Raw genomic sequence first — 26175 nt, 5'->3', positions numbered from 1 at the left:
GATATGGACAATGGATATGCCTCCTTAGAACCCTAACTCCAGTATGGATGAAGTGAGCCCAGGCATCCAGATGATTGGGCCAGGTGGGAGGACAGCCATTAAAGGAGGAAGTGGGGAAATAAATGAACAGAGCTTGGTAGATACTCAGAAATCTAAGCAAGTAAAGTTTGGAGGTTGCCTGTCTTAACCTGACCAGTGTGAATTATCCCTTTACACCAGAACTGGAGAACTGATGGATCCAAAGTTCCCTCAGTCTTGGGGGATCTAGAACTAGTTGTTCAACATGGGACACAGATGATAATTAGGGGAATGATGTATTTAGAATTTGCTGGTTGTTTTCTAATTTGGCTAACTTGTAAAAGGTAACATTTGGGGAACTTTTGGAATACCAGAAGAAAAGGCCCAACAATAGTAGCAATAGTGGCAATTCCAGAAATAGGGGGAAGCAGAGTTCAGAGTAATAGTTTGATATTAACAGAGTTTGAAAGAATAATCTGGAGGTTAACCTAGACTTGAAGCTACTCTACAAAATCCTGACAAAATGACCTCTAGAAATGGGGAACTTGCTATTGATCAAAGTAGTCCATTTTTGGACTACTCTGATTAATGGATTTTCCTCATCTGAAACTTAATGTCAAGAGGCAGTGTGGTAGAGAAAGGAGAGGGCTGGACATAGGGTCACAAAAATCAGAGTTCAATTTTTAACTTTAACACTTAGTGGCTGTGTGACCATGGATAAATCACTTGACCTCCCCCTGTATCTAAGGTGATTCTCTAAGAATTTAATGTAATTTGTGTTGACAGAGGGAATTTTCATGGACAAATCATAGTTCCTTGAGCTACTGATCTATCAGAGTGAAATATTTCTCCTTGTCACTTGTATACTGGGGTCCTAAGTCTGCCTTTTGGGGCCCAATCACTACAAATTGAGTTCTCCTTCCCTAGGAAAACCTTTCAGTTATTAGAAAATAGCCATCAGTCACTTAGACAACAAGCACTTATTATCATGTGCCTTTTAAGTTTTTGGTTCTCCATGATAAACATCCCAGGTTTTTTCTTCTCATATTCATATGGACTGGTTGGTTTTAAGTCTCTCCACAATAATGGATTCTCTCCTCTGGATATGCTCCAGTTTGTCAATTGTCTTCCTAAAATGTGGCCCCATAACTGGGTCCACCTCCTACAAGTTGTTCTGACACGACAAAACCAATTCAATACGTACATTCCTCATTCTAGGTACAATATAGCTTGAGCTTCAGCTTTTAGGACTTCTAACAGCACAGTGCTGCAGTAGCAGGGGCTAGTAAAAAAAAAAAAACCATTCTCTGCAAATCACAAGACCTGAATTCAGACTCTTGCTTTCCTCCTAAATGCTAAGTGTTCTTAGAGAAGTCACATAGCCACTGAGAATCAGTTTCCTCATTGGTAAAATGAGACTAATGATACTTGCATTAAATCACTCACAAATGTGTAATGAGCACAAAGTGAACTCTAAAACCCTTTTAGCTCTAAATCTAGGATATGAAATGAAATAATAATAATCTGAATATATAATAATGATCTGAAATAAAATAATATAAATGGAATATTTAATTTCTTACTAACTTATATTTGAGCTGAGTCAAACAAAATTCCCAGGGGTATTTTTTTCCCCTGTCAAAATTATAGTTCAGCACATTTGCCCTATCCTGCAGTTGGATGTAACTAAATTTTAGAATCCAATTATTAGGCTCTACCTTGTTAAATGATCCATTCCTACAAAGCACTATCTTACTCATTATATTTGGCCACAGTACCAAGGCTGAGCATCTTTTTTGATTCCAGTTTGGTTATTCAACTTCTTGTCTCTCTTTCTCCCAAATCTTTGTGTCATCTATGATGATAAGCATAATGCCCATGCTTTCGTCCAACTCACTCCTGAGGGGCTTTTTGGTGATCTTTGGTTCCATCTTTAACATAGCAAAAGGGATTCCAGATACACAAGTGAGAACAAGTACATCACTCCAAGGGGAATCTTAATTGATGAGCCCTTGCTCTTCAGCAATGGGATGGACGGATGAGAAAAAGAAGTTGAAGACTTGGGATCCTTGCCCTATATCTGACTCACTGACCTTAGGTTTGCTTAATGAAGATACAAATTCTTAAATTGTCAGTATTTCCTTTTTGCACAGACTCTAGTAAGTGTCTGTCTTGGTATCTAAGTAGCCTAAAAGCAGGGCCCAAGGCTAAGTGGCTCTCACTATACTGCATTTAGCACAACTAGGCACATATTTACTAAAGGCCCAATTGTGATAACAAATGATGAGATATCCAGGAACAGCCTTCACCATCTTAGAAGGTAAGAATTAAATGAGAGACAAACAGAGACAAACAGATAGATATCAGAGAATACACAGTATGAGCACATATCTAAGAACCATTGAGTTAGAAGGCAAGAGACCAGTGAAAATGGACAGGACAGTCCACTGTACTGTGGGTACTGTGCCCAGGGTAGCTCATTTCCAGAGCCAGGTTGCTTTGGAATTGGAGAAAAAAATATTTTCTAAGTAGATCTTGGCCAGGAGGCTGTTCTGTCATTCCTGATCTTGAGAATCCTCAGTCTTGGCTTTTAGAACCCTTTTCTTCCTTCTCGGTGCCACCTCCTTCCTTGATCCCTTTTCCACCAGTTCTCAGGACTGTCATGAATTATATGCATATGTGTACTGTTGCACTCTGGGCATTTCTGTTTTATATCCACCTCATGCTATATACTATGTATAGGTATATAATGAAGAAATGCCTGTTGGAATTGAACTCAGAAGGAAGATCCTTTCCTTACCTTTGGGCACCCTGGGATCAAAGTGGGAAGAAGCTGGCCTCTCTCTTTCCTATCAGTTTCCTGATTTCAGGGAACCAATGGAAGGGAAGGGAGGGACTGACAGAATAGAGTGGCTCCAAGTTCCAACAAAGAATTTGTTTTTTCCTCACTCATACAATTACTCGGTAGATGCAAATAGTAACAGATGCTATTTGTGTGGAGCTTTTAGGTTTTCAAAGTGCTTTATCAACATAAATTCATTTAATAGAGCGCCCTCATCAGCTCAGCTTATGAGAAGAGACCTTAGGAAAGCTGGCTGTGCCCAAGGGGGCATATACTATAAGGAATAGAACATTTGGGAAATTTGGGTAATGTTTTTGCTAGAGAATTTCCTCTCAAAGTTTCTTAGTCACCTCTCCTCTGGAGAGCATTAAGTATGAGGACAGATCTACCCCGAGAGAGCTGATGACCAGTCTTTGTTCTGTCTCCAGATGAAAGTCCCCTCCTAGCCCCTTTGTGCCCAAAAGAGTCAGTGCATGGAAGTGGAGGAATGAAGGGCAAGTTCCAGATAGGAATGAAGGCACCCATCCTGAGAAAATCTCTGTTCTGAAACTTCTTATCTGGCAAGGGGCTTCACTGCTATGTGCCTTGGTTTTTCCAGCTGTAAAAAGAGAGGGTTGGTCTCGAAATATATACTGTATCCTCAATGACCCAGATTAGCCAAATATAGCAGTCTTCGTGCTAATTAGGGATGGAGTTATGCCCCATCTGCCAAAAGATGAGGGCAAACTTATCTCCTGAATGCCTCTCTAGAAGGCCTTATGACAGGTACAGTTAGAGAGAGGTAAAAAAGTCATAGCCCACAATGGGTACAAAAGATTACATTTCTCTCTAGCTGTATTTTGTTTGGATGAACTGCTTTTCTTTGTTATGAGAGAAGGCTTCCTGGTTGGGGATAGGGGTAGGGATTTGTTCAGAAATGACTATGATGTTAAAGAGAAGAAGCATTAATAAAACATTAATTAAAAATAATAACCAAACCAAAGGGTTACACAGTCCCTTCCCTAATGTGCTTAGAACCTAGGAGAGGAGATGAAGTGCACATAAATGAAAATAATGCAAATTATCATATAATAAATTAGAGAGATGTAAACAAAGTGCTTTGAGAGTTCAGAAGAGAAATAAGATCATTTCTGGCTGGGAGCCGTAAAGGAAAATTTTCTAGAGGACGTGACATTTAACTGAGTTGAGAGCTGGAGAGGATTTCAAGACGGAGCTGGGAAAGAATGTGAGCAAAGGCTTAGAGATAATGATAAAAACAGCTAACACTTATCTAGCCTGTACTATGTGCTAGGTGCTGTATTAAGCACCTTAAAATTATTATCTGGTTTCATCCTTACAAGAACCCTGGGAGAGAAGTGCTATTGTTATCCTCATTTTACAGATGAGATAACTGAGGCAGACAGAGGTTCTGTGACCGGCCCAGAGTTACACAGCTAGGAAGTATCTGAGTCTGGATTGGAATTCAGGCCCTCTTGCCTCCAAGCCCAGCACTCTACGTGGCTACCAGGTGTATTTGAGGAATCGTTCAATACCACTGGAGTATAAACTCTGTGGGTATGGGGGACAGGGCAAGAGAAGTCAATTTCTACCAGGCTGGGGAGCTGTGAACACCAGACCACACACGGTGCCTGGCATCTTTTGATGGTTCACTGGATACGAGCAGGGCCTGGGGGGCCACAGGGAGCAGGCTCTCTCATGTGTGGTGATGCTCAAGAACTTGGAGAGGAGCCAGATGTGGAGAGGGGTGTGCAGCTATCTGCAGGTCGGAAAGAAGTATTCTCTTCTGACACCAGTAGGTGGGCCTCCCTCCATAACCGCTGCCACAGTGTGGGAGGGACCCTGGTTGAGGGTCTCTGTTCTTGGCCATGACACCTTGGCCATGGCACCACTTCTTTTGGGAGATGAGGGCAATACATTAATTAGGGAAGGCTTGTTAGTTCTGTGACAATGTGCTTGTGGCACAGGTAGCCATGTGCACACACACTACCCAGATCTGTCTCCGTGCCCACGCTGCCTTGTGCACTGATGGTGGTGGCCTCCAAGTCTTCTCCAGGGAGGCCTAGAGAATCAACAAGACTGAAAACTGGCCTTTTGGAAATGGGGAAAAGAAGGACCTGGACAACCCTGGTCATCTCCTGTCAGGCTTATGAAGGGAATACAGAAGGGACGAAACGCAGAAGGGACCAAATGTTGCTGGAGAATGCAATATGACACAATTGCAACTATTTTTCTAACAAGGCTCTTTGCTAACAAGGCTCACACTTCCCTTGGCAAATCTCCTTCCAAAATATTATAATTGGCACTGCCATGCAATCGCACAACAGCATCTGTGTTATGCCTATAACCTACTATTTATAGACTGTCATTACATTTGAGGGCTGTATTCCTTTCCCCTAGGATCCTGGCTTAATTCCTGTCATCTAAGGTAGGATAAACTTCATACTAGAACCAAAAGACAGCAAGCTCTTCCACAGAGAAGGGAGTAAATCCCATCATTGTCAGAGGCTTTTCATAGGCATCTTTAACAAACACATCTTTTCTGCTTTTCCTTTTACAGGGAAGAGAAAAGATGAATTAGGTCAGCTAAGAGAGGTCAAGGACCTTTAATGAGGGGACATATTTTTTTTTGTTGATAAAATTTTAATAGCAAGTTTTCTGCAGAAAACTGGAATATAACATCAAATATGATAAAAATTACAAAAGGAATATTTAACAGCCAATTTCTCCTCCTACAACAAAAGTTCAAACCAGTCCCTCCAAAACTGTAGATTTCAAAATGAGATAACTGGTATTATTTCATTTCATCCTCAACAACCCCATCAGAGAAATACTAAAGGCTTTCTTATCACTCCTATTTTAAAGATGAGGAAACAAGGGGACATTTTTTGCTAGACGGAAGGGTTTCAAAAGGAAGTGGAGGAAATAGCTGGAACTACTCAGAATGGCAATATCTTTTAGGAAGAACTGAGAGATTTGGTTAAGGAACTAGATTTTCTTCAAGGAAGACCATTTTGACTTGAGTCAAAGAAAGGGCCATTTCTTGAGAAGCACAAAGCAGTAATGAGAAGGTCAAAAGCTCATGTTAGGGCTCCTGCTCTGAGGAGGAGTCATTGCTGGTCTCTACACAGAGTCCCCTGCTGCCTCCATCTTGAGAGAAAGCTTCCAGATGCCAGCCCTCTGCCCCAGAAAGGACGGAAGGGCTCTATCCAGTTCTACCACTTACTCCAGAAAAGTCGCTCACCTTTGGAAGCTTCCAGGAGGACCAAATCCCACAACGTCTCTGAAAATGCTTTTGGAATAAGAAAGCCCTACCTATGTGTAAGTTTCTAGAAATCCTTCTCCTCAGACCTGCCACTATCATCCATAATCAAAGAAGATCCTCTACTAGGAAGTCATTGCTCACCTTCCTCTGGCCAGGCCTGTGCATTGCTGGAATAAATATGTGCTTTCTCTCCTCCTGTCAGGAGGAGGCCCAAGAAAGACTCATCCTCCTAAAATTAAAGAGAGAAAAGAAATACCACTCAGGAGAGTTACAGCTGAAAACTCCAATAAGTCATGTTTCCTGTGAATTTCAAAACTACTCAACCCTGTTCAAACCATTCTTTAGAGGATGGGATTTGGCTATTTCCTGATCAATAACAATAGAGATACTTGGAATAACAGAATCAGGTCTTGGAAACTACAACCTCCATCCTACTCAGGGTAACAGGATTTAGGAAGGGCTGCAGCAAAGCTCAAGATTTAATTATTTGAGAATATGACCTTCAACAGACATGTGCAAAGGGGACAGACCTCTGGGTGGTCCTGGGTTAAGCTAGAGCCACCATTGGCACAGGGGAGACACAGGAAGGGAGGTAGAGGACAGCTGAGGAGTCTGGGGACTTCCTGTGTGGAGGAAAGGAGGTAGTTGGAGGCTGGTTGCTTGGAGTGGAGGCCCTGAGACTGTTTCTCCATTTTGGTCACGTGAGTGATAGGGACTGATCTCTTTTTTTTGCCTTGGCTATCCAAGGCCTTGGACCTTTGGCCCAATCTAAGCAGAGTGGGTATTTAAGCCCTATTCCCTTCTCTCCCCTTTCTCTCTCTCTCTCTCTCTCTCTCTCTCTCTCTCTCTCTCTCTCTCTAATACCTTTCTTCCTCCTGTTAGTAATTAAAAACTCCATAAAAGGTTGACTGCTGACTTGAGTTTTCATTTAGGAATTACATAGCTGAATTCCTTGGTGACCTTAAATTAATATATATCAGTCTTTTAAAGTGATTTCCATATCACATTCCCCAGATGGTGTCTGCCTTTGGCTGGTCTAGGCCACTTCTCCCATTCCTGGGCCTAGCAGCACAGCATCCCAATGGTGCCTTACTTATACTCAGAAGCCACCTCGAATACTACAGGGTGGGAGGACAGCTCTACAGGCCTGCTCAAGCCAAGGAGCCACCATCCTCTAAGGAAGTTTCTATCCTGCAGGAAGGGCAATACCCTGCCCCCACACCAAACACAGATGCTCCTTCTGTTTGTTGTCACTTCTTTCGCTGCATACCAAAGATGTTGGGCATTGTGCTTTGATTCCCTATGGCCCACCCCAATTCTGGGTAGTGCTAAGGTCACTTGAGGATGTTGGGAGGTAGAATTATGGAGTATATTTATTTAGGGTTCAGATAGCTTTCAAATATATTGGTGTGATTTTAAATGAATAGAAAGCCCCTGCTTTGGTTTCCATACCCTTTGCCTCTCTAATTTTAGGCTAAACTTCACCGAGTAAAGAAATCCGAGGCCTTGGAGAAGTACTTCTATGACAGAGACCATAGCCTTCACCTAGTATACTATAGGATAGAAGGCCAGCTCAACCCCGAGGTGTCAGGGCAAACCCAGGCCTGCTCCAATCAAGGAGCCACCATCTTCTAGAAAGGTTCTATTCGGTTGAAACCACCAAGGGCCAATTATCATCTTGCTCAAGGATACCTAGAGAGATATCCTTTGCTTTTTAGGAAGTAGACTGGGCCTCAGTATTCTGCCATTAAGCTATACTTGAGTCTGAGGAATTGTGTAGTATGGTCTTTGAGGGCCTTAGGAATAGTGGGAAGATCAGGAAGGGGCTGACAGTGGGGGAAAAGACAGGAATAGAGAGGGTATGTGGCAGTCATCCAGGAGGCATGTCCTTAGGGGACTTGACTTGAATGCTTCTAAATTTCCCCAAAGGTTACTAACATATGCCCAAGTGATAGAGCAAAGAATGACTTAGATGGAGCCTTGAATGAAAAATATGAACCCTGAAAAATGTTTATTCCATACTCCAGGGCAAGCAACCGATGTTTAAAGGAAAAAGGAAATCCAACCCCCCAGTCTGTCTCCACTACCTGCCAAGAAAGGAAATGATTCCTGGGGTCCCTCACTCAGCACACTCAGGATCAAATGCCCTTGGTGCCAGGGCCCCGAGTTTCAAACAAGGTCAGTCTTACCACAGTTACTGATTGACACTAAAAGGAGAATATGTGTGTTGCCCTTCCTGAAGGGAATCAAACAATCATTCATACCAAATAGTTACACTCTCACTCCCAGAGTCTGGAGAGATAAATGTATTTTCTTTTCCCATTTTATATATGGAAAAGGAGGGAAGGCAGTTTTTTGGTTGACTTGTAGTGCCCTGGTTCTGTCCAGCTCCCAGACCCTTTTAGCTGCCTGCCTAAGCCAGTTTTTGCCATACCTTGTAAGAACAAAAACTTAGTAAGCAGCAGAAAGGATTTCCATTGTTTCCCCAACATAAATGATTATTTCTAGACCTCTCTTAGAAGGGAAAAAGGGCATGTGAGCAAGAACTGAGGACAAGCAATCATTCTCTGGCTGCTCTCAGACTGACTGCACAAGGGAATAATTTAGAAATTTTGAAGATTTAACCATTTGTACATTTGGACCAGTTATTGGAATTTTCCTTTGATTAGCCACTAATTTGGAGCCCTAAGGGTGCTTCTATTTTGAATATAATCATTACTCACCTTCACCATTTGCTGGGCTTTCTCAGACAATTTCACTTCATTATCTTCTACCTGTATCCAAAATAATGGCAGCTTTGATATTTAATACTTCACAACCAGAATGTGCAATGATGTTCCGCCGCTTTGAGAACAGACATTCTTAACCTGGGCTCCATGAACCTGTTTTATAAATATTTTGATAGCTGTACACCAATATAATCAGTTTCCTTTGTAATCCTATGCATTTTATTTTATGCACTTAAGAATATTTTCTGAGAAAGGGTCCAGAGATCTTACCAGACTGCCCAAAGGGCCTATAACATGGAGGAAAAAAAAAGTTAAAGAATCCCAGCATCAGAACAATGTTTCCTGGAAAATTCCCGGGCTCCCACAATTGGACATTTGGGGCAATGTAGCTCTTCATACTGGAACTTTTAAATTAAACAAGTAGGTGTTTCAAAAGGAAATTTTGTAGCAAGTTGCCTAGTCTTAACAAAAGGGGAAGCACTTAAATAAAGCAAAACATTTTCTGGGGTCAAGGAAACCCTTCTACACATTTTTCACAGGTTTTTTTCCCCCATTCAAACCTGTAATTCTTTAAACATGTTAATTGTAGTGAACACTACTATTTGTTGGTCTTACCAGGTCAGGTCCATGGAAATAAAGAAGCTGACTCTGGAATAACCTGTTTGACTACAAAAGGGGCAGCATAGCCACACTGCCATGAACCTAAGCCTCTAGAAGTTGGCCCAATTCCCATTAGACTAGATCTCACCCTGAGAGTTTTCTTTTTTTTTTTTTTAATTTTAATATTATTTTATTTGGTCGTTTTCATACATTATTCACTGGAAACAAAGATCGTTTTCTTTTCCTCCCCTCCCCCCCCCCCCCCCCCCCCCGCCTTTCCCTCTCCCATAGCCGACGCATGATTCCACTGGTTATCACATGTGTTCTTGACTCGAACCCATTTCCCTGTTGTTGGAGTTTGCATTATAGTGTTCATTTAGAGTCTCTCCTCAGTCTTATCTCCTCCAACCCTGTGGTCGAGCAGTTGCTTTTCAGCGGTGTTTTTACTCCCACAGTTTATCCTCTGCTTGTAGGTAGTATTTTTTTTTAGATCCCTGCAGATTGTTCAGGGAAATTGCATTGATACTTATGGAGAAGTCCATCACCTTCGATTGTACCACAATGTATCAGTCTCTGTGTATAATGTTTTCCTGGTTCTGCTCCTTTCGCTCTGCATCACTTCCTGGCTGAGAGTTTTCTTAAAGTGCATCACTACAAAAATGTGATGGACTCCAAAAAAAAATTCACTCTGGCCATTAGATTCCTTAAATTAGTGATCTTACTCTAAGATAGGTTTCTTAATCTTTTCTTTGTCATGGTTCCCTTCATCAAGTGTGGTGAAAACTGTGAGTCCCCTCTCAGAAAATGTTCTTAACTGAATAAAATGAAATCCACAAGATTACAAAAGAAACTTGTTATTTTGAAATATGCTTAAATTTTTTTTATAACAATTTCATGAATCCCAGGGCAAAAGTGCCCAGACTTTAAGGATGTACATTCAGCAGTTCAGAATATAAAAGGGATCTGGAGAACCCAGAGAAGTTTGAGAAGAAAATAAGCACAAGAAACCAGAGATATGAGAAAAATATATTGGGGGAAAATTGGGATTAGTTAGCACTGTGAAGAGGAAGCTAAGGCTGAGAAAGGGATTGACTTTAAGGTAAATTCAAACTCTGCTATGCTGATAATAAAGTATTTCTCAAAAAAACATCTAGTTCAGACTTTCTTTAAATTTTAGCTTGATCTTCCTCTATTTGGTTCAAATTAATGAGGTCAAAGGATCACAGAATTAGAGGACTAGGGGACCTTAGTGATTCAAATGGGACCCTTTAAGTTTACAGAAAAGGAACCTGACGGCTACAGGTATGAAATGTCTCCACCAAGATCAGAATGAGGATTTTCATTCCATTCCTCAGATCCGTTGCCTCCTACTGCCCCTTACCTGCCCCTCTGCTGCTTCCAACAGTTCCCACTGCCTCTCCCTGATCCCCTTTCAAGTCTGCAGTCCTTGGGAAGTGCCTGCTACCTTATGATATTGTTAGTGCACGTATTATCTTCGTTAGAGAATTCGGAATTCTCTAGATTCGGAAATGAAGGTCTAGAGAGGGGAAGTGGTTTCCTGGAAGCCTCCCAAGAATGACTTTCAGATTCTAGACAGTCATTCATTCTCCTGATTCCATGAGCTGGGGAGAAGCAACATTCAGAAGTCCGGCAGAACTCAACAGATGCTTTCTAGTCACAAGCTAAATGATGCATGTCTGTCACCCTCTGTACGTGTACCCACCAAGGGAGTCAGGTTATGAACTTGTCACAGTCAGGGACGACTGCCCTGTTCATAGCTGGTACAGCATTTGCAAAGAGGCATGGGGGAAACTGTGTCAAAAGGAGAACGTTTGAGAATCCGTTTGCCCTACAAGTATACTGGGACTGTTCTGGGACGGCTCAGGAGGCCCAGCGCACAGGCCCCACAAAGGCCCATCCCCACACTCTTGGCTCAAAAATCACACGATGAAATAAGGGAGGAGCCCAACTTGTGAAGCACCAAGGCCATAGACACATCCCCTGCCCCATCTGCCTCTGCGTCAGCACAGTCAACACATCCTGGAGAAAAAAAGAGTGGTGATGGATAAGAGGGAGACAGAAATCAAGACCCAGAGACACAGGAGAGAAGCAAATGAGTGGAGGGGATTTTGTGCCTAGGTTTTCCACACTGGGGTTGGAGATGAAAAGCAAAGGGACAAGTAGAGGTTTGTGTATCGAAATGGGGATGTCCAAGTGTGTGAGGGGCTGTAATGTGGAGAGGAGCTGAGCTGCTCCCACCAGGCCCATTCCTACAGCAGTTGCAGTCCAGCCCAATTCTGACAAATGTGTGGTGGCTAGCAATCTCAACAGTGAGGCTGTTAAATCTGGCAACCAATTTCCATGGGAGAGTAGCAGCTCTCCCTAAGGATCATTAAATGGAGGATGCATGTGGTTGGAGGCTGGAGATGGAACACTGCTTGAATACACAAGAATGACTTCTCAAGAGCCTTATTATTTTGAAAACCTTTGTAGTTCTCTTCCTCAACAGAATTCATAAAATATGAATAAATTCACTATAAGATTTTTTTCATTGCAAGGATAAGATCAAAATAAGTTCAAAGTCAGGAATTCATTTGATAAGGGCCTGGTTTTAGAGCAACCACAGTGGTGATATGCAGCATCTTAAGCTATAAGCACTTAAAAAATTTACTAAGATTTTTGAGATGTCCTGTACAATAACACGAAACACAGATTTAAGGGTGGCATCAGGCCTCGATAAATTTCAAGACCACATATTCTTAAAAGTCACCCTTTCAAATAAAATAATAGCATCTGAAGCTAGGAGGGACTTTGGAAATCACAGTCCAACTCTCCAAGGTCTCTGGAGGTTGAGGATGTGCCCGAGCCCCATACCCAACGGGTCCAGACCTAGTGTTCTTGTCCTCACACCGCAGCTGTGGCTGTATCTCTGGATGATAATAAATTCTAAGAGATGTTCCAATAATGTCATGCTTTTAAACTGGGAGGCCTTCTGGGCACAAGTTTGGAACACTCAGCAAGACAGAAGGATTATCCACCCGGGCCAGAACTTTCTGTCGTTGTCCTTAGTGCACCTTAGTGCACCTTGGGTGGAGCACTGGGCTTGCAGTCAGAAAGATTTCCGAGTTCAAATCTTGACTCAGGCACTGAGTTATATGCTTGTGGACAAGTTGATGGAATGAAGGGATTGAACTAGACAGGCTCTGAGGCCTCTCTGAGCACTAAGGCCTAGGTCCCAGGATGCTGCACCCTAGAAGAGGCTGTGACACAGGGACTGGCAAGGCTCAGGCACGAGCTCCTCCCTGAGGTGTTTCTGGCATCACAAATATTCTGATAAGCCTAGTTTGGGGGACATAGGCAATCAAGATGTTACTTGTCCCCTCCCAATGAAGGGATAAATCATATCTTGGACTGTAAGCTTTTCTTTTCCTCAGAATCTCTGTGAGAAAATGAATAATCAGGTGAAATCATCTATTGAGAAGTAGGTTCCTAAAGTTCAATTAGAGAAAACGAATTCAGGATGTGACAGTATCACTTGCAAAAAAGGGGAGGCTGTCCCTCTGATGCTGTACACTGCTTCAATCACATTTCCAATTTAGAGAATCCTTAACTGAAGCAATACTGACCAGCCAAGAGCAGAATCTAGCGATGGGTGCAGTCAGAATCTCGTAGCTGGTTTCTGCGGTAATACTGCCATCTGTGGGGAGACCAGAGAAATCCGAGTCACCCTATACTCCCTGGCTTACCCAGGGTCACAAAAATCACTCATTTCCCCATTTCTCCTGCCCCCAACACTCCTGGAGCATAAGGACTTGGGCATCCTTTAAAATAAAGTTTCTTCAACCTGGTTGGGGTGAGGGTGGGTGAAAGGGAGTCCCTTCTGGGTGATCAGATTAGTTTTTGCCAGGAATGGAAGCATGTGGATTGATGAACAAGAGTGGGAGTTAGCCCTTATTTTATTTTAAACCCTTACCTTTGTCTTAGCGGCAGTTCTAAGACAGAAAGCTGGTAAGGGCTAGGCAAATCGGGGTTAAGTGACTCCTCCAGCACCACACATTCAGGAGGCATGTGAGAGCACATCTGAACTCAGGACTTCCCCACGCTAGGCCTGGCGCGCTATCCACTGTACTACCTAACTGCCCAGATAGTCCTTCCAAAAAAAATTTTTTTTAATGGATCCTTTGCTAATACTGATGTCAAGTTCCAATACTATCCCCTTCTAAATTACAGAATAAATTGAAACAAAGCAAGCCAATATGCTGGCCCTGTCTGGAAATGACTACCTCATTCTGCATTTGCAGTTCTAGCGATATTTTTCCAAAGGCTTTTATGAAGCACTTACCATTTTCTTTAATAAGGATCTGAGATGTCAAAAATGATTCTGAGAAGACTATAGACCCCAAGCATTCTTTTCCTCCGCTCAAGTCAGGGATGTCATATACACTCATGGAGGCCTGCAATGAATGATAAAGCCAACACTGCTAAGAGCTAACCAAAAGTCTTTAAGAGATTAATTCTGTGGGAAAGGGAGTGCAAAGATGATCCCCATTTTACATAGAAGAAAACCAAGGCCAGAGAGGTTATGTGAATTGCTACGATTATAACATTTTGGAGAACCAGATTCAAAATCAGGCCCCCTGACTTCCAGAACAAAGTTTCTCCATCTTTATTTGAATGAAAAGAAATCTGAATGAGAGGTGGAGAAGAAAAAAATCTCACAGAGTAAATACTTTTTACAAGGCAATTAATACGGTAATTTCTCCACTGTTTCTCCATATGCTATCTCTATTCCCACCTATACACTATGTACTCAGAAACCCTATTTTTTTTTAAACCCTCACCTTCTGTCTTAGAATCAATACTGTGTATTGGTTCCAAAGCAGAAGACGGGGAATGGTTAGGCAATGGGGGTTAAGTGACTTGCCCAGGGTCACACAGCTGGGAAGTGTCTAAGGCCAGATTTGAACCTAGGACCTCCCATCTCCAGGCCTGGCTCTCAATCCACTGAGCCACCCAGTTGCCCCCGAGAAACCCTATTTTAAGATGTGTCAAATATTCAGATTATTACATTATCCAGCCCCATCCCTATCTCAGCAGTTCTGTCTATGGTACCACCATTCTCATATGTTCTCAGAACATCAATGTTGGGGTTGTCTTTGACTCTTCCTTTTCCTTCCCTCTTCATATTGAATCAACTGTGAGAACCTACTGATTCTATCTCTGCAATGTCTTTCTTTTTAAACTTTCCTAGTCTGGGTATTCATTTCCACACTCCTAGATTACTAGAATAGCTTCCTGGCATGTTTACCTATGTTTCTGGTCTTTGTCACCTCTAATTTCTCCTTCCATGGAACTGATGGATTAATCTTCTTCACATGTAGATCTAGGGATGTCCCTACTTGGCTCAAGATCCTTCAATGGTTCCCCGCCAATTAAATAAAGCCTCAACTTCTTAGTATGGCCTTCAAAGACCTTTGCAGTTTGGTGTCACATAAATTTTCCAGCTTTAGCTGTCATCGACATGTACCATGTCCCTGCCAAATGAGCTGGTTGCTCAAAGCCCCATTCTCCCCTCTGTGCCTATGTTCATACTAATTCCTATGCCTAGAATACCTTCTACTTTTTCTCCATTTTTTAGAAACCTACTTTTCCTTTAAGGCCCAGGTTACATGTCACCTTCTCAATGAAATCTTCCCAGATCTTCCTAGGCAATAATGATTCCTCCCCCTATTCCTCCAATTTGGTAGAGAACTTTCTATTTAGAAAATGTAGGGCATTTTGTATGACAATAATATGTAAATGTGCTATAGTTAGATTTTGACAGAAAGACAAGACAGGGGAAGGATAGTACATTATCCAGATTTTGTATCTTTCTTGTCATTTAACAATAGGGCTCTACGCATAATATGTTCAGAAAACGTTTGCTTCAGTTGAGCGCAGATGCTTTGGGAGACTTAAAATAAAATCAGGGCAACCCAGAGGCATTTGGTTCTCCCGCATCTAAAAAGAAAGAGCTAATTTATTAGCTGAAAATCAAAGGAGATGAATAGAACAATGTTGTGGAGAAATCTGGCAGGAGAAGAAAGGTAAAATAATTTGTGACTGAGCCTGGGGTGGACATGGTAATCTGATAATGAAGAACAAGATAACTGGCCAGTGCCTGTCCCTTCATTACCACACCCTTCCTCTCAAAAGAAAACCAACCCAGAAATGGGTTTAAAAAAAAAAAGACACCTCACAAGAAATGGCAATTTCCAGTCTGGTTAGCTGAGAAGCTAATGGAGGTTAGAGTTAAGTTTGGAGCCTGAAATCCCTGACTGTCCTTCTTGGGGCCTGCCAATCTGAAGAAGAAAGGATCCAAAGGAACCCCTGATTTCTTTTCTGCAGTACTCGTCTTCAAAGGAATGCAGACTGGCTGAAAGCAAGAAACAATGGTCAATTCTTTCTTTCATTCTTTACTGGAATGTACAACAGCCTGATAAACAGATGTGTATTATTTTAAATAAGTCTCTGGTTAAGAATTGAAAGCTACAGGACCAAAGTATTTGACAAAGTCCATGTTACACAAGGATCTTATCTATAGCAATAAAAACCGTTGCCACTCTCCTGGTGTCCACAGGTACAATTACAGAACCTCGGAGTCTAACCTAGCCTCTGCATGCACATCAGTTTTCTCTACAACATTCCCAACCTGCGGTCTTCCAATCCTTAAGATATCTAGTGAGGGGGAACCCACAACTCCTCAAGACTGTTAGGAAGTTTTTCCTTACATCTAGTTAAAATCTGTCTTTTTGCAGCTTCTGCCCACTGCTCCTGGTTCAACCACTTAAATGGTGGAAGTCATCTGTCATATTCCCTTCCATGTTCTCACTTCTTCAGGCTAATGTGGCATGAATTTGATGTCACTCACTAGAGGTCTTTCTCCTCTGAATGCACTTTAGTTTGTCAATGTCCTTCCCAGACTGTGGCCACCAGAACTGAGCACAACATTCTAGATGGGGTCTGAACAAGAGAGGGGATAATGTGACTGTTGCCTCCTTAACTGCCTGCCAGATTGATCATTTTCCATTGAGTTTGTGGTCCTCAATAATTCTCAGAAATTTTTTCAGATGAACTGTTATCAAGCTATGTGGGAAGTGCCATTGAAAAAGATCAGTATGAGCTAGAGTAGTCAGGGAAGGCTTCCTAGAGGAGGAGGAGCGAGGCCTGGAAGGTTAGTTTGAAACGAGAGAAGAGGAAGGTGGCAAACACAGCCATAGTCTCTTTTTTTTCCATTTTATTTTTAAGTTGCTACTATCAGGCATATTGACTGAGGAGTCTGGGGATTGGGGTCATTCAAGCTTCTACGACATCCCAACATCTAGGATTACCCAGGCTCTTCATTATGAGACCAAAGGAAATTAGATAGAAACCTCTTCAAAGGAACAGAAAACAAGAACAATATAGGGACTCAACAACAACATAACATGTATGATGGATATCAAACATGTAATCATTTGCTATGCCTTCTTGTACCCTTTAGCTTATATGAACAGCCTTTTGAGTAAAAATGATCACTACAGACGTGCCATTTGGCAATCAACTGAAGTAACTGTGGAAGACAAAGGTGGGGTGGGCACACTAGCTGTCTTACCATAGGCTGTCACACAGAACTCAGTCTCTGGGGACAGAACTAGAAAGCACGAGCAGAAGCTGCAGAAAGGAAGATTTTGGCTCCACTTAAGGAAGAACTTTTAACAACGGTATCTCTCTCAAAGTGAAATGAGCCATCTTCTTCATGGGTTCCCCATCACTTTCCAGCAGAGGCTAGATGACCATGGGTTCCAGGAGGTCATCCCTATTTGGGCTGAACTAGATGACTTCCAAGAGTTCTTCCACCTCAGATTCTGTGGAAAGCTTTGAGTTGGTTTTTCCCCCACTGGTGGGGAAGGCTTTGCACTGAATCATCTCTACTTCTGACAGCTCCTCAGTCCTGGCCCAGGAAGCACCACGTTCTAAAGCACTGAGCTAACCATCCCTAGCCATTGGTATAATTGTTGTAAGAACATGCTACTGGTTCCCAAACCTCATGGCATGTGACCCCATGTGTCTGGCATGGGTTTATTTTTTACAATAAATGCTAGAAACCCATTCAGGAATTGCAGATGCCTGCCTGGGGACCATTCCGAGAAGGCCATTCTTTAGCAGCTCTGCTTACCGTTTTAACAGAGTATAAGCTGTCTGCACTGTCCAGAGGCACAATTCTTGAGAAGGGGGAAAAAAGAAAGAAAACCCCAAAGTGGTTAATTTGATGCTGAAATTCAAAACATACCCACTATTTTTTCAAATCAGTCACTTCAACAAGGAAGTATGATTTCTCCCAGGGAATCTCTTAAATAACTTGACAGCTGGCAGCAAGTAGGCAGAGTTTTAATGTAAAACATGTAGTGAAAATTTACTTTTCCCCAATTTTAGAGGGAAGGAAACTCTCAGGAGAAAGGGGATTAATTAAGCATTGCCTATTTTGAAACCAAATACCAGCTGAGACAACTCCTGAGTAAAATGGATGTAGGATACCAAGTTCCTTTAAAAAAGCTGTTGGTCAGCTATGGAAAGGCTATAGGTCAGGACTGGCTAGCTGTGGTCCATGTTTTCCTTGGTTCTAAACTAGCCCCTTCTCTCTTTGCCCCCTCCCCTAGGCAAAAAGAGATACTCACCTTCCCTGGTTGTTCACAGCATGGATACGAAAAGCTAGCTTGTGGCTGTGGATGAAAGTCAGAGGGTCAGACGAGTCAGAATGTTCTGGGCAGAATTCCTTCCCAGTCAGAGTCTACTAAAGTAGTCCTGCCCTGGTGAAATGCCACATCTCCTATGCCCCAACTGGCTAACTTGGAAAGCCCCAAACACAGAATTAGTCTCAACTGGAAGGGAAAGATGTTCTACTCTCATCCTTGACCAGGGCACCCTTCTCCAGCATCTCCCAAAAGTTCCCTGCTGGCTTTTGTTCAGATACTGTCCATGCCAAGGAGCCCACCGAAACTCCCAAGAGTTTTCTCCTTTTTCCCATCTGGGATCAAGTCCACCAGTGTTCTTTAGACCATGCTTCTTTGCCCACACGTTTACTGCCCCAGTAGAAGGCAAACTCCTTTATGGTAGGAACAAAGTCCCTTTGGTTTTGGTATCCCCAGTGCTTAGCAAAGTGCCTTGCATGTAGGAAACTCTTTGTTCAACTGAACGAAGGCAAAATTATGTCTGATCTAAGGACAAATTTCCTACCAAATAGTTATCCCAAAGTAGAAGGTTGTAAGCAAAGGCTCCTGGCATCCAGCTGCGAATAGGAATGCCATAGCAGGGGGAGTCTTGTTCAGGTTTGGTCGGAGCTGGGTAGCTCTGATGTCAGCCTGGGGCTGAGACAAGGGCCTGGGAGGCTGTTAGAGCAGACAGGAGTCCAACGAGGGGCCAGAAGGACAAAACCAGAAGGGATCATGTCTCTGAGGTGTCAGCACATCTCTAGGGATGAATGGTCTCACTATTCCATGAGATAGCTCTTCACAGGAGAATTTAAACTGGTAGAATCCTCTTTATATTGGGCCCAAACCAGCTTCCCTGTAACTTCCTACTTAATGGGTACAATTTAGGCATGGAAGTGCACTTCTAAAAATCTCAAAGAGACTACTAAGGTGAAAAGGGAAGGGGGAGGAAAAGGAAACACGGATTGGTTAAGCACTATGTGCCAGGTACTATGCTAAGCATCTTAAGTAAATCTTATCTCACTGCATCCTCACAACAGCTCGGTGAGCTACCTGCCTTCTACAGGTTAAGAAAACGGAAGCAGAGGCTAAGTAAGCATCCGAGGCTGGATTTGAACACAGGCCTTTCAACCTTAGCTTCCCTTACCTCAATGGGTAACCTCTTTGCCCCCCACCCCTTTCCTCTTAGAACCAGCTCATCTGAGACATGACATTCTCTACTCCTACGCTCGCCGCTGCTGATCCAAGTTTGCTATAGTGGACTTTTCAAGATCACCATAATTCTAGGATTGCACCAAGATCCCGCCCTTCCCACATTCCCACTCTTTCTCTTTGCCACCTATAATTATCCCTTCCCTACGTTCAGGCCAAACGTAAGGATCTATATGATTACAAATATTCCCTAATATATACTTCACTGAGCAAACGGCAAGGCCAGGGAATAGAATGTGTTGGAGAACTGAGACTCCCACACCCCCCACATCTCCAAATCCTCTTGGTTTCAGTGTATACAGCTGAAAATCTTTCTACTGTATAAAAGTTGGGTTTTTTTGTACTTTAATGGCATTTGTGAACATGGTTCTATCCTCAATGATGTGGCAGTGCCAGACTAGAGGTGCATCACTCAGAAGGCCTTGGAAATGGAGCCAGAATGTAGACTCTCCTCAGGACTATTACCTAGGGAATTTTTTTTTAAAGAAAACATGGCTTTCACTTCAGCTTCTTCACTTGTCAGTAACTTCTTTTCCATGCAGCAAAAAAGAATTCATGAAACATTCTGGCCATTTAAAGGCCTGGCCCAAGTGATTTCTGGCTAGTCATGCTTTGGTTGCATTTCGCCTTCTGAGCTCCCTAAAGACAGGAACACACCCGATAGGAGACACTATTTGGGGAGTTGACAGACCTTGTGGATACTGAGGCAGAAGGGGGGCTGACCCAGATTAAATGTATGTTGGGCTCAGGTTGCCTTGTCTTCCAGAAATGGGACTATAATAACAAGATGCATTTGTAAACCCTTTAAGGTTTACAAAGTGCATTGTTTTACCACGATCCTGTGAAGTGGATACGGTCTGAGTATTTTTATTCCCATTTTACAGAAAAAACCCCAAGGTTCTAAAAAGTGAAGTAACTTGCCCACAGTCATCCAGCCACTAAGTGCCGAAAGGAGGATTTTAAGTTCGTTTCTCCTGATGTCAAGTCAAGCACTCCCAGCGCACCGTGTCAGAACGTTCACTGAGAACCCACCACGCCCTCCCAAGTAGGCAGGGCCCATGATTCCACACACTCACATGAAGGTTAGGCGGCTCTCCTTGTGATGTTTGTTTTATCTCCATGAATCGTTATTCTTGTGAATGGAAAGAACTCATACAAAATGAAAAAGGGAGAACCAGGAGATTCTTGGTTGCCATAGCAACATCCAATTAAAAGCATGTGACTGTGGCTTATGGAATGACTTACTGATAAGCTGACATGTCTAATTTTTATGTTTATTTTTTCCTTATTAAGCCCATTTTTGTTTGTTAAACACAATTTAAGAAAACAAAAACTTGTACCTGATGTTCCTTAAATAACTCCAGCATGCTAGTCTTTCTCTCTCTGATTTGACACCTAGACCTCAATTCTCCTTCATCCACATGTGCAGACCCCAATTCTGATAAATATCATAGGCTTACCATAGGGTACCCCGAATATGGTGTTTAGGGATGGGAGAAGAAAATAGGACTCTGCTTAAAATGGGACCACACTCTCAAATAATCTTTGAAAATCCGTGACTGCATACCGTAGAGCAGACTTCAGCTTCTTCATCTGAAATGATTCTAGTAGATTCCAAAATGTCAGCTCTGCTGCTTCCTTAGACTGTAAAAGAAGCACACGTCCAAGGCATTAAATACCATGGCATCTCAAGGATGCACCAGACAAGAGGAAGAGATCTGACATTGTATGCATGCCCCCACCCAAGTGCCTAATATGCCTCCCTGACCCATAAACACCTGGCTAAGGAAAACGTAGGGCCACTTTCTTCAGGTTAAAGTCAGAGCAAAAAGCCTCCTGTTTGGACACAGTGACGATTCAGAGGGGACATTTGGGCACCATCCAGCAGTAGCTACTTTGTTTGGCAAGCAGCAGCTTGGTTAGTATTGACTGGCCCTATGGAAACCTACCGGTAGTGGGTATAAACCAGCTTTGATGAAAATTATCAAGGTTATGGCTACAAGACTTAAACTAGTTAATGCTCTGTAGCACTAGCACTAGTAGGCAGAACGTGGCAAGAAGTGCCTTTGTTTAGTGCCTCTATTTCATGTTAAGAGCATCCAAAGAATTGTAGCTATAAAAGATCTGGCAGAGGACAACTAGGGGCTCAGTAGACAGAGATCCAGACCTAGAGATGGGAGGTCCTGGGTTCAAATATGGCCTCAGACACAAACTATGTGACCCTGACTAAGTCACTTACCCCCATTGCCTAGCCCTTACCACTTTGCTGCCTTGGAACCAATATTTAGGTTTATTTGTTTGTTTGTTTAAGATCTGAAGGGGAGGAAAAGCCCAATACTGATTTAAAAAGATATATCTATCACTTTATATGTTCCTCCTGGCACTTAGTAATTCGATATAACTCAGTTTTTCTTCAGTTAAGTCAGGAAACACTGGGAAGAAGTGTCTTGAGACACCCACTCTAAGTCATCATTAGAAAAGTTACAATATGGAGGAGAGTCCTGAAAGTGAGAGGCTCTAAAACCAAGCCGAGGGTGCTCTCAGGGTAGAAATGGGAAATACTGGAGAGTCAATGGCCACAGACTCAGTCAGCCTCTATCTCTGATATGCAAACATGGCACAGGCTCTCCACTGCTGAACAACTTCCTTTTGGAAGGGCCATCTTGACTTTGGGAAGCTGCCAGCCTTACTGGGTTGACCTCTAGCAAATATTCTTTTTTTTTTTCTAACCTAAGCTGGATCTTGGAACTCAGCAGAATATCACTGAAGGAATGGACAGAGGACTCATACAAAACCTGGTGGAAAGAAAATTAAAGTTTTCTAATCTCTAGGTATTTTACATTGAGTTATAGAAAGATACACCATATAGTGCATGAAAAAATTATAGCATTCTATTAAAAGAAAATCTTTTGTTTTCCTTAGTTTGAAAAAAAAACAGCTTTTTTTCTTAAACCCTTACCTCCCATCTTGGAATCAGTACTGTGTATTGGTTCCAAGGCAGAAGAGGGGTAAGGGCTACGCAATGGGGGGTCAAGTGACTTGCTGGGAAGTGTCTGAGGCCAGATTTGAACCCAGGATCTCCTGTCTCTAGGCTTGGCTCTCAATCCACTGAGCTACCCAGCTTCCCCCTCCCAAAAAAAAACCAACTTTAAAAAAAATTTAATCTATTAGGATACCAAATAGTTTCAACGTGCCTTAAAGACAACTGTTAATTAGTTGGAACTAAAAAGACATAGCAAAGACAGTCTTGCAAAAGCGGCTACAAGTAAGGGGGCTAGACTTGGTCACATGGGCAGGTACAGCTCAAGTCTAGAAATGAGGCCATGTCCGGGCCAGAGTAGCTAGGCTTTCCCTGATGCCAACTCTCCCAAAGCCAAGCTCACATCAGATCAGAGGGACAGTGTAGTCCAGATGGCAAACAGGTTTTGATGAAGTTCTTGACAGAAAGGGAGGAAAGAACTGCTCAGGGAAGAGAAACACAGTATTCAAATTACCTTGGTTATATTGGAAGTTTTAGCATACCATGCAATGCCAGCCAGAACAGCCTCAACAACAGCAGCATATATCTGGGACAATTGCCTACTTAATAAACAAAGGAGATATGTTAACTCTAGCATCACACAATTCCATTAAGAACAGCATGCACACAAATTATATAGTCCCAAGGAAGTGATTTGAAACATGATGAAGAAATTGCAAAGGCTGGCTTTGTGCCTTCCTTACACTGATTTAGGTTTCGCTGTGGTTCAGCCATCTCAAGGGCAAATGGCTTTTTGGGTTCAGTTCAGATGTCTAACACTTTCAGGGCCTGATCTCTGGCTTCTTCTGGGAAATTCCATTGGCCCCCGAGCCAATTTCTCCTAAGTCCTATGGAGTGTACAATAAGGACTTACTGAATTTCCCAGGATGCCATAACAGCCTTTTCAAAGGGTCTTCTGACAACAAATCTTCAGGTCATGAGGATGCTGGCCAGTCTCATATTTCAGACTAAATATGAAGGCATTCCAAAGAGATAGAAAAACTGGCTGCCTACTTTCCGAATGATCTCCCTAAGCTGGGGAGAAATGAGGAGGTACCTCAAAAGATTTGAGCCTGAGCCAGCCTAGTCTTATTAATCACCTTCTCCCAGGACTGCTAGTAGCCAGAGAAGAGGCTCCAGAAGACTCTAAATCTGATTCATTTAGGGAGGTGAAGGGTAGAATATACTTATAAACCTTTTATTGGGTGACTATGGAGCACATGTGGACATCCATCTGGGACCTTAAATGATAGGGAATGTAGGAGGAAGGAATTATCTAGTTTTCAGGGGGAACCTCTAAGACTTTGTCTAAGAGTAAGTTTATTTTCAAGTGCCATGAAACCTGTGACGAATAAATCCAGTGACTGAACAGCATGGCCAATATGGAAATTTGTTTTGCTTGCTCTATATTCGTAACAAGAGTTTTGCTTTTCCTTCACTCTCTTTTGGGAAGAGGAGGAGAAGGTAGATTTTTGTTGATTGAAAAATGTAAAATTTAATTTAAAAAGACTATCCTGTGCTATGGAGTTGGAAATGTCTTCACATTCCAGAAGTAGCTTATCCATGAAGAAGAACCCTATCTAAAAGCTAAGCTGATAGAGATCCTACAGTTAAGAAATGTCTGAATTACATGGAGAGAGTGGATTTATTATGTTTAGGTACCTGGATGGTATTAAAAAATCAACATCTCTCTTAATAAACAAATAAAAAAATAAATATGATAAAAGGACTCTTTAAACACTTCTTTTGCCCAGGAATGCTATTCCCTTGGTCCTGGATTTCACAGATATGGGCAGCTACAATAGTGGCCCCCAAAATAGATTCTTAGTGGACAGATTCTTAGGATAGGTTATTAGTGGTTGTGACCATCTCTTTACTCTTTTTTGACTTTTGTGCTCTCTTCTGCTAGCTTCTGGAGTGAGGGATTAGGATCAGTTCAGTCTGGATGTACAGAGAAGATAGAAACTATGCAAAGGCAGCCTTGAGGTTCAGAGCTTAGCCAGATTTTGAACCCTTCCTAAATAGATGCCAACTCCAATCTAGGCCAGCACATATGCAATGATTACACCTGACAATAATCTTATAGCATATGCCTGGAGTGCCTTGGGAAAGGCCATGGAGATCCTAGCCACCTGGGAAGTGGAACTCTATAGTGAATTCATCCCTGACCCAGTGGGAGTAGTAATGGCACTCTAAGGAGGAACTGGAAGTCCATCCTATTGTTTTGCCTGTTCTAGGAGAAAGAACTGTGAGAGATCAGCAGAAGTGGAAACAGATTTAATCAAGCCACACAAAGGCGTAACATGCCTACAGGGGTATTACATATGAATCTCAAAAAACTAAACTCTTTTTTTTTTTTGCATTTTAAAATTGTTATATGCTCATAGAACCCAAGCTCCTCAATTGGGGGCACTGGGGTATTGATAAGGGGACTGAAATTTAGAGAACCTAAGTGTCCATGGGTCTTTCCATTGTATCATATTCTGAATGATATGTACTAGTAATGTCAAGCAGGAATATTCAAACAGATTCTGTCCCCTTCTTTAGAGGAGTATGGCAGACTTTTACGTGTTAATCTATACCTAAGGTAGTATCCTAGGGAATGTGGTTCCATAGCACAATCTATCTAGGGATTTCCTTCATATGTGTAATTTTTGGAGGTTTCAATGCCAGGGACTAGATAAAATAAAATCTATATCCTGAGCCTGGATCCAGACTCAGGAGAAAGTTTTTTAGGGGGTTCCTGGATCCAGGTATAAAAGGGAAAGTGGTCCAAGATGATCTTTCTCAAACTAATGGCAGTTTTCAAGGGCTCCAAGAGAAAACTCACGGAGTCAATTCTGTCAGGGTTGGAAAAGAAAATGTCTAGAGAAATTTTTGGTTCCCCAAACCTTGTGAGTTTTGTTCCTCAGTGGGGGTACCACCAATCTGTTGTGACAGCACAGAGGTGTAGAGATCTAAGACTTAAGGGGGAAACTGAATTTATATATTTCTCATGAAGAATATGAGTTCTTAGTGACTTCATGTCAAAACTAGTGACAGATGAGGAAAGCAGTGCCCACTAAGTTCAGAGGAACAATATTTTTTGGAAAACAAACACATCATTTACCAGGGCATACCAGTATTGTCAGACATGAAGTGCTAAAAAGAACTGGGGATGTCTGGACTACCTGACATTAGATATATTCTAGGTTTGTGCCCAATATTTTATTGCTGATGCATATACCCAAGGATTGGATGTAGAGTTTCACAGATGTTGGCCCCAAATAAATATATTCAGAGATCACCTTTGTAGGTTTAACCTTGCTATAAGTCCTCTCTCAATGCATTGAGATATGAGAACTATATAATTCATCATTCGTATTTCTTCCCTCTGGTGAAAATTCCCAATCTGTGCTCCCTCACCCAGCTGGCAAACAACCATGTCACCAGACAGGACTGTCTAGAATGGGAGACACAGAACTTGGTGACTAAGACAGAAGGACATGTTCTCTTGCTCAGGATAGCTCTGCTGCTGCTCTGCCAGGACTACTTGATCCCAAGTGGGCCTGACTAGGTTGGGTTTAGGTCATACAGGTCTAGCTGACAAGCAAACCCACTAGGGCCACAGCACAAAGTAAAAAGGAACTTCCAATATATTGGGGGGAAATACCACAAAACAATAATCCCAAATATCTGAAATTACGGTTATGAATCAGCCCCAAAGAAGTGATTGAAACTGAGCAAGGAGGTCCCTTATCACTTGTCCGAATCAAGAATTACAG

The 26175-nt window shown here is 42.3% G+C and overlaps 1 protein-coding gene across 4 annotated transcripts in view; it reads right to left on the bottom strand.

The window, feature by feature from the left end:
- Positions 1-26175, bottom strand: part of DNAAF9 (dynein axonemal assembly factor 9) — a 169263-nt gene that overhangs the window by 68831 nt on the left and 74257 nt on the right. For 3 of the 4 annotated variants that reach the window (XM_007497284.3, XM_056802257.1, XM_056802256.1), the window contains 8 exons: positions 22887-22974; positions 20960-21036; positions 18148-18192; positions 17649-17694; positions 13794-13905; positions 13078-13148; positions 8846-8896; positions 6264-6351 (listed from right to left, as the gene is read on the bottom strand). In XM_007497284.3, the coding sequence (XP_007497346.2) occupies positions 6264-6351; positions 8846-8896; positions 13078-13148; positions 13794-13905; positions 17649-17694; positions 18148-18192; positions 20960-21036; positions 22887-22974 (578 nt within the window). The remainder of the gene's footprint in view (positions 1-6263; positions 6352-8845; positions 8897-13077; positions 13149-13793; positions 13906-17648; positions 17695-18147; positions 18193-20959; positions 21037-22886; positions 22975-26175) is intronic. The other variant, XM_056802255.1, reaches the window with a different exon arrangement.

The sequence above is a fragment of the Monodelphis domestica genome, chromosome 6 (genome assembly GCF_027887165.1).
Source record: "Monodelphis domestica isolate mMonDom1 chromosome 6, mMonDom1.pri, whole genome shotgun sequence".
Lineage (NCBI taxonomy): Eukaryota > Metazoa > Chordata > Mammalia > Didelphimorphia > Didelphidae > Monodelphis > Monodelphis domestica.
Note: the sequence above shows the minus strand (reverse complement) of the source record. Positions and strands in the feature narration are given on the sequence as shown.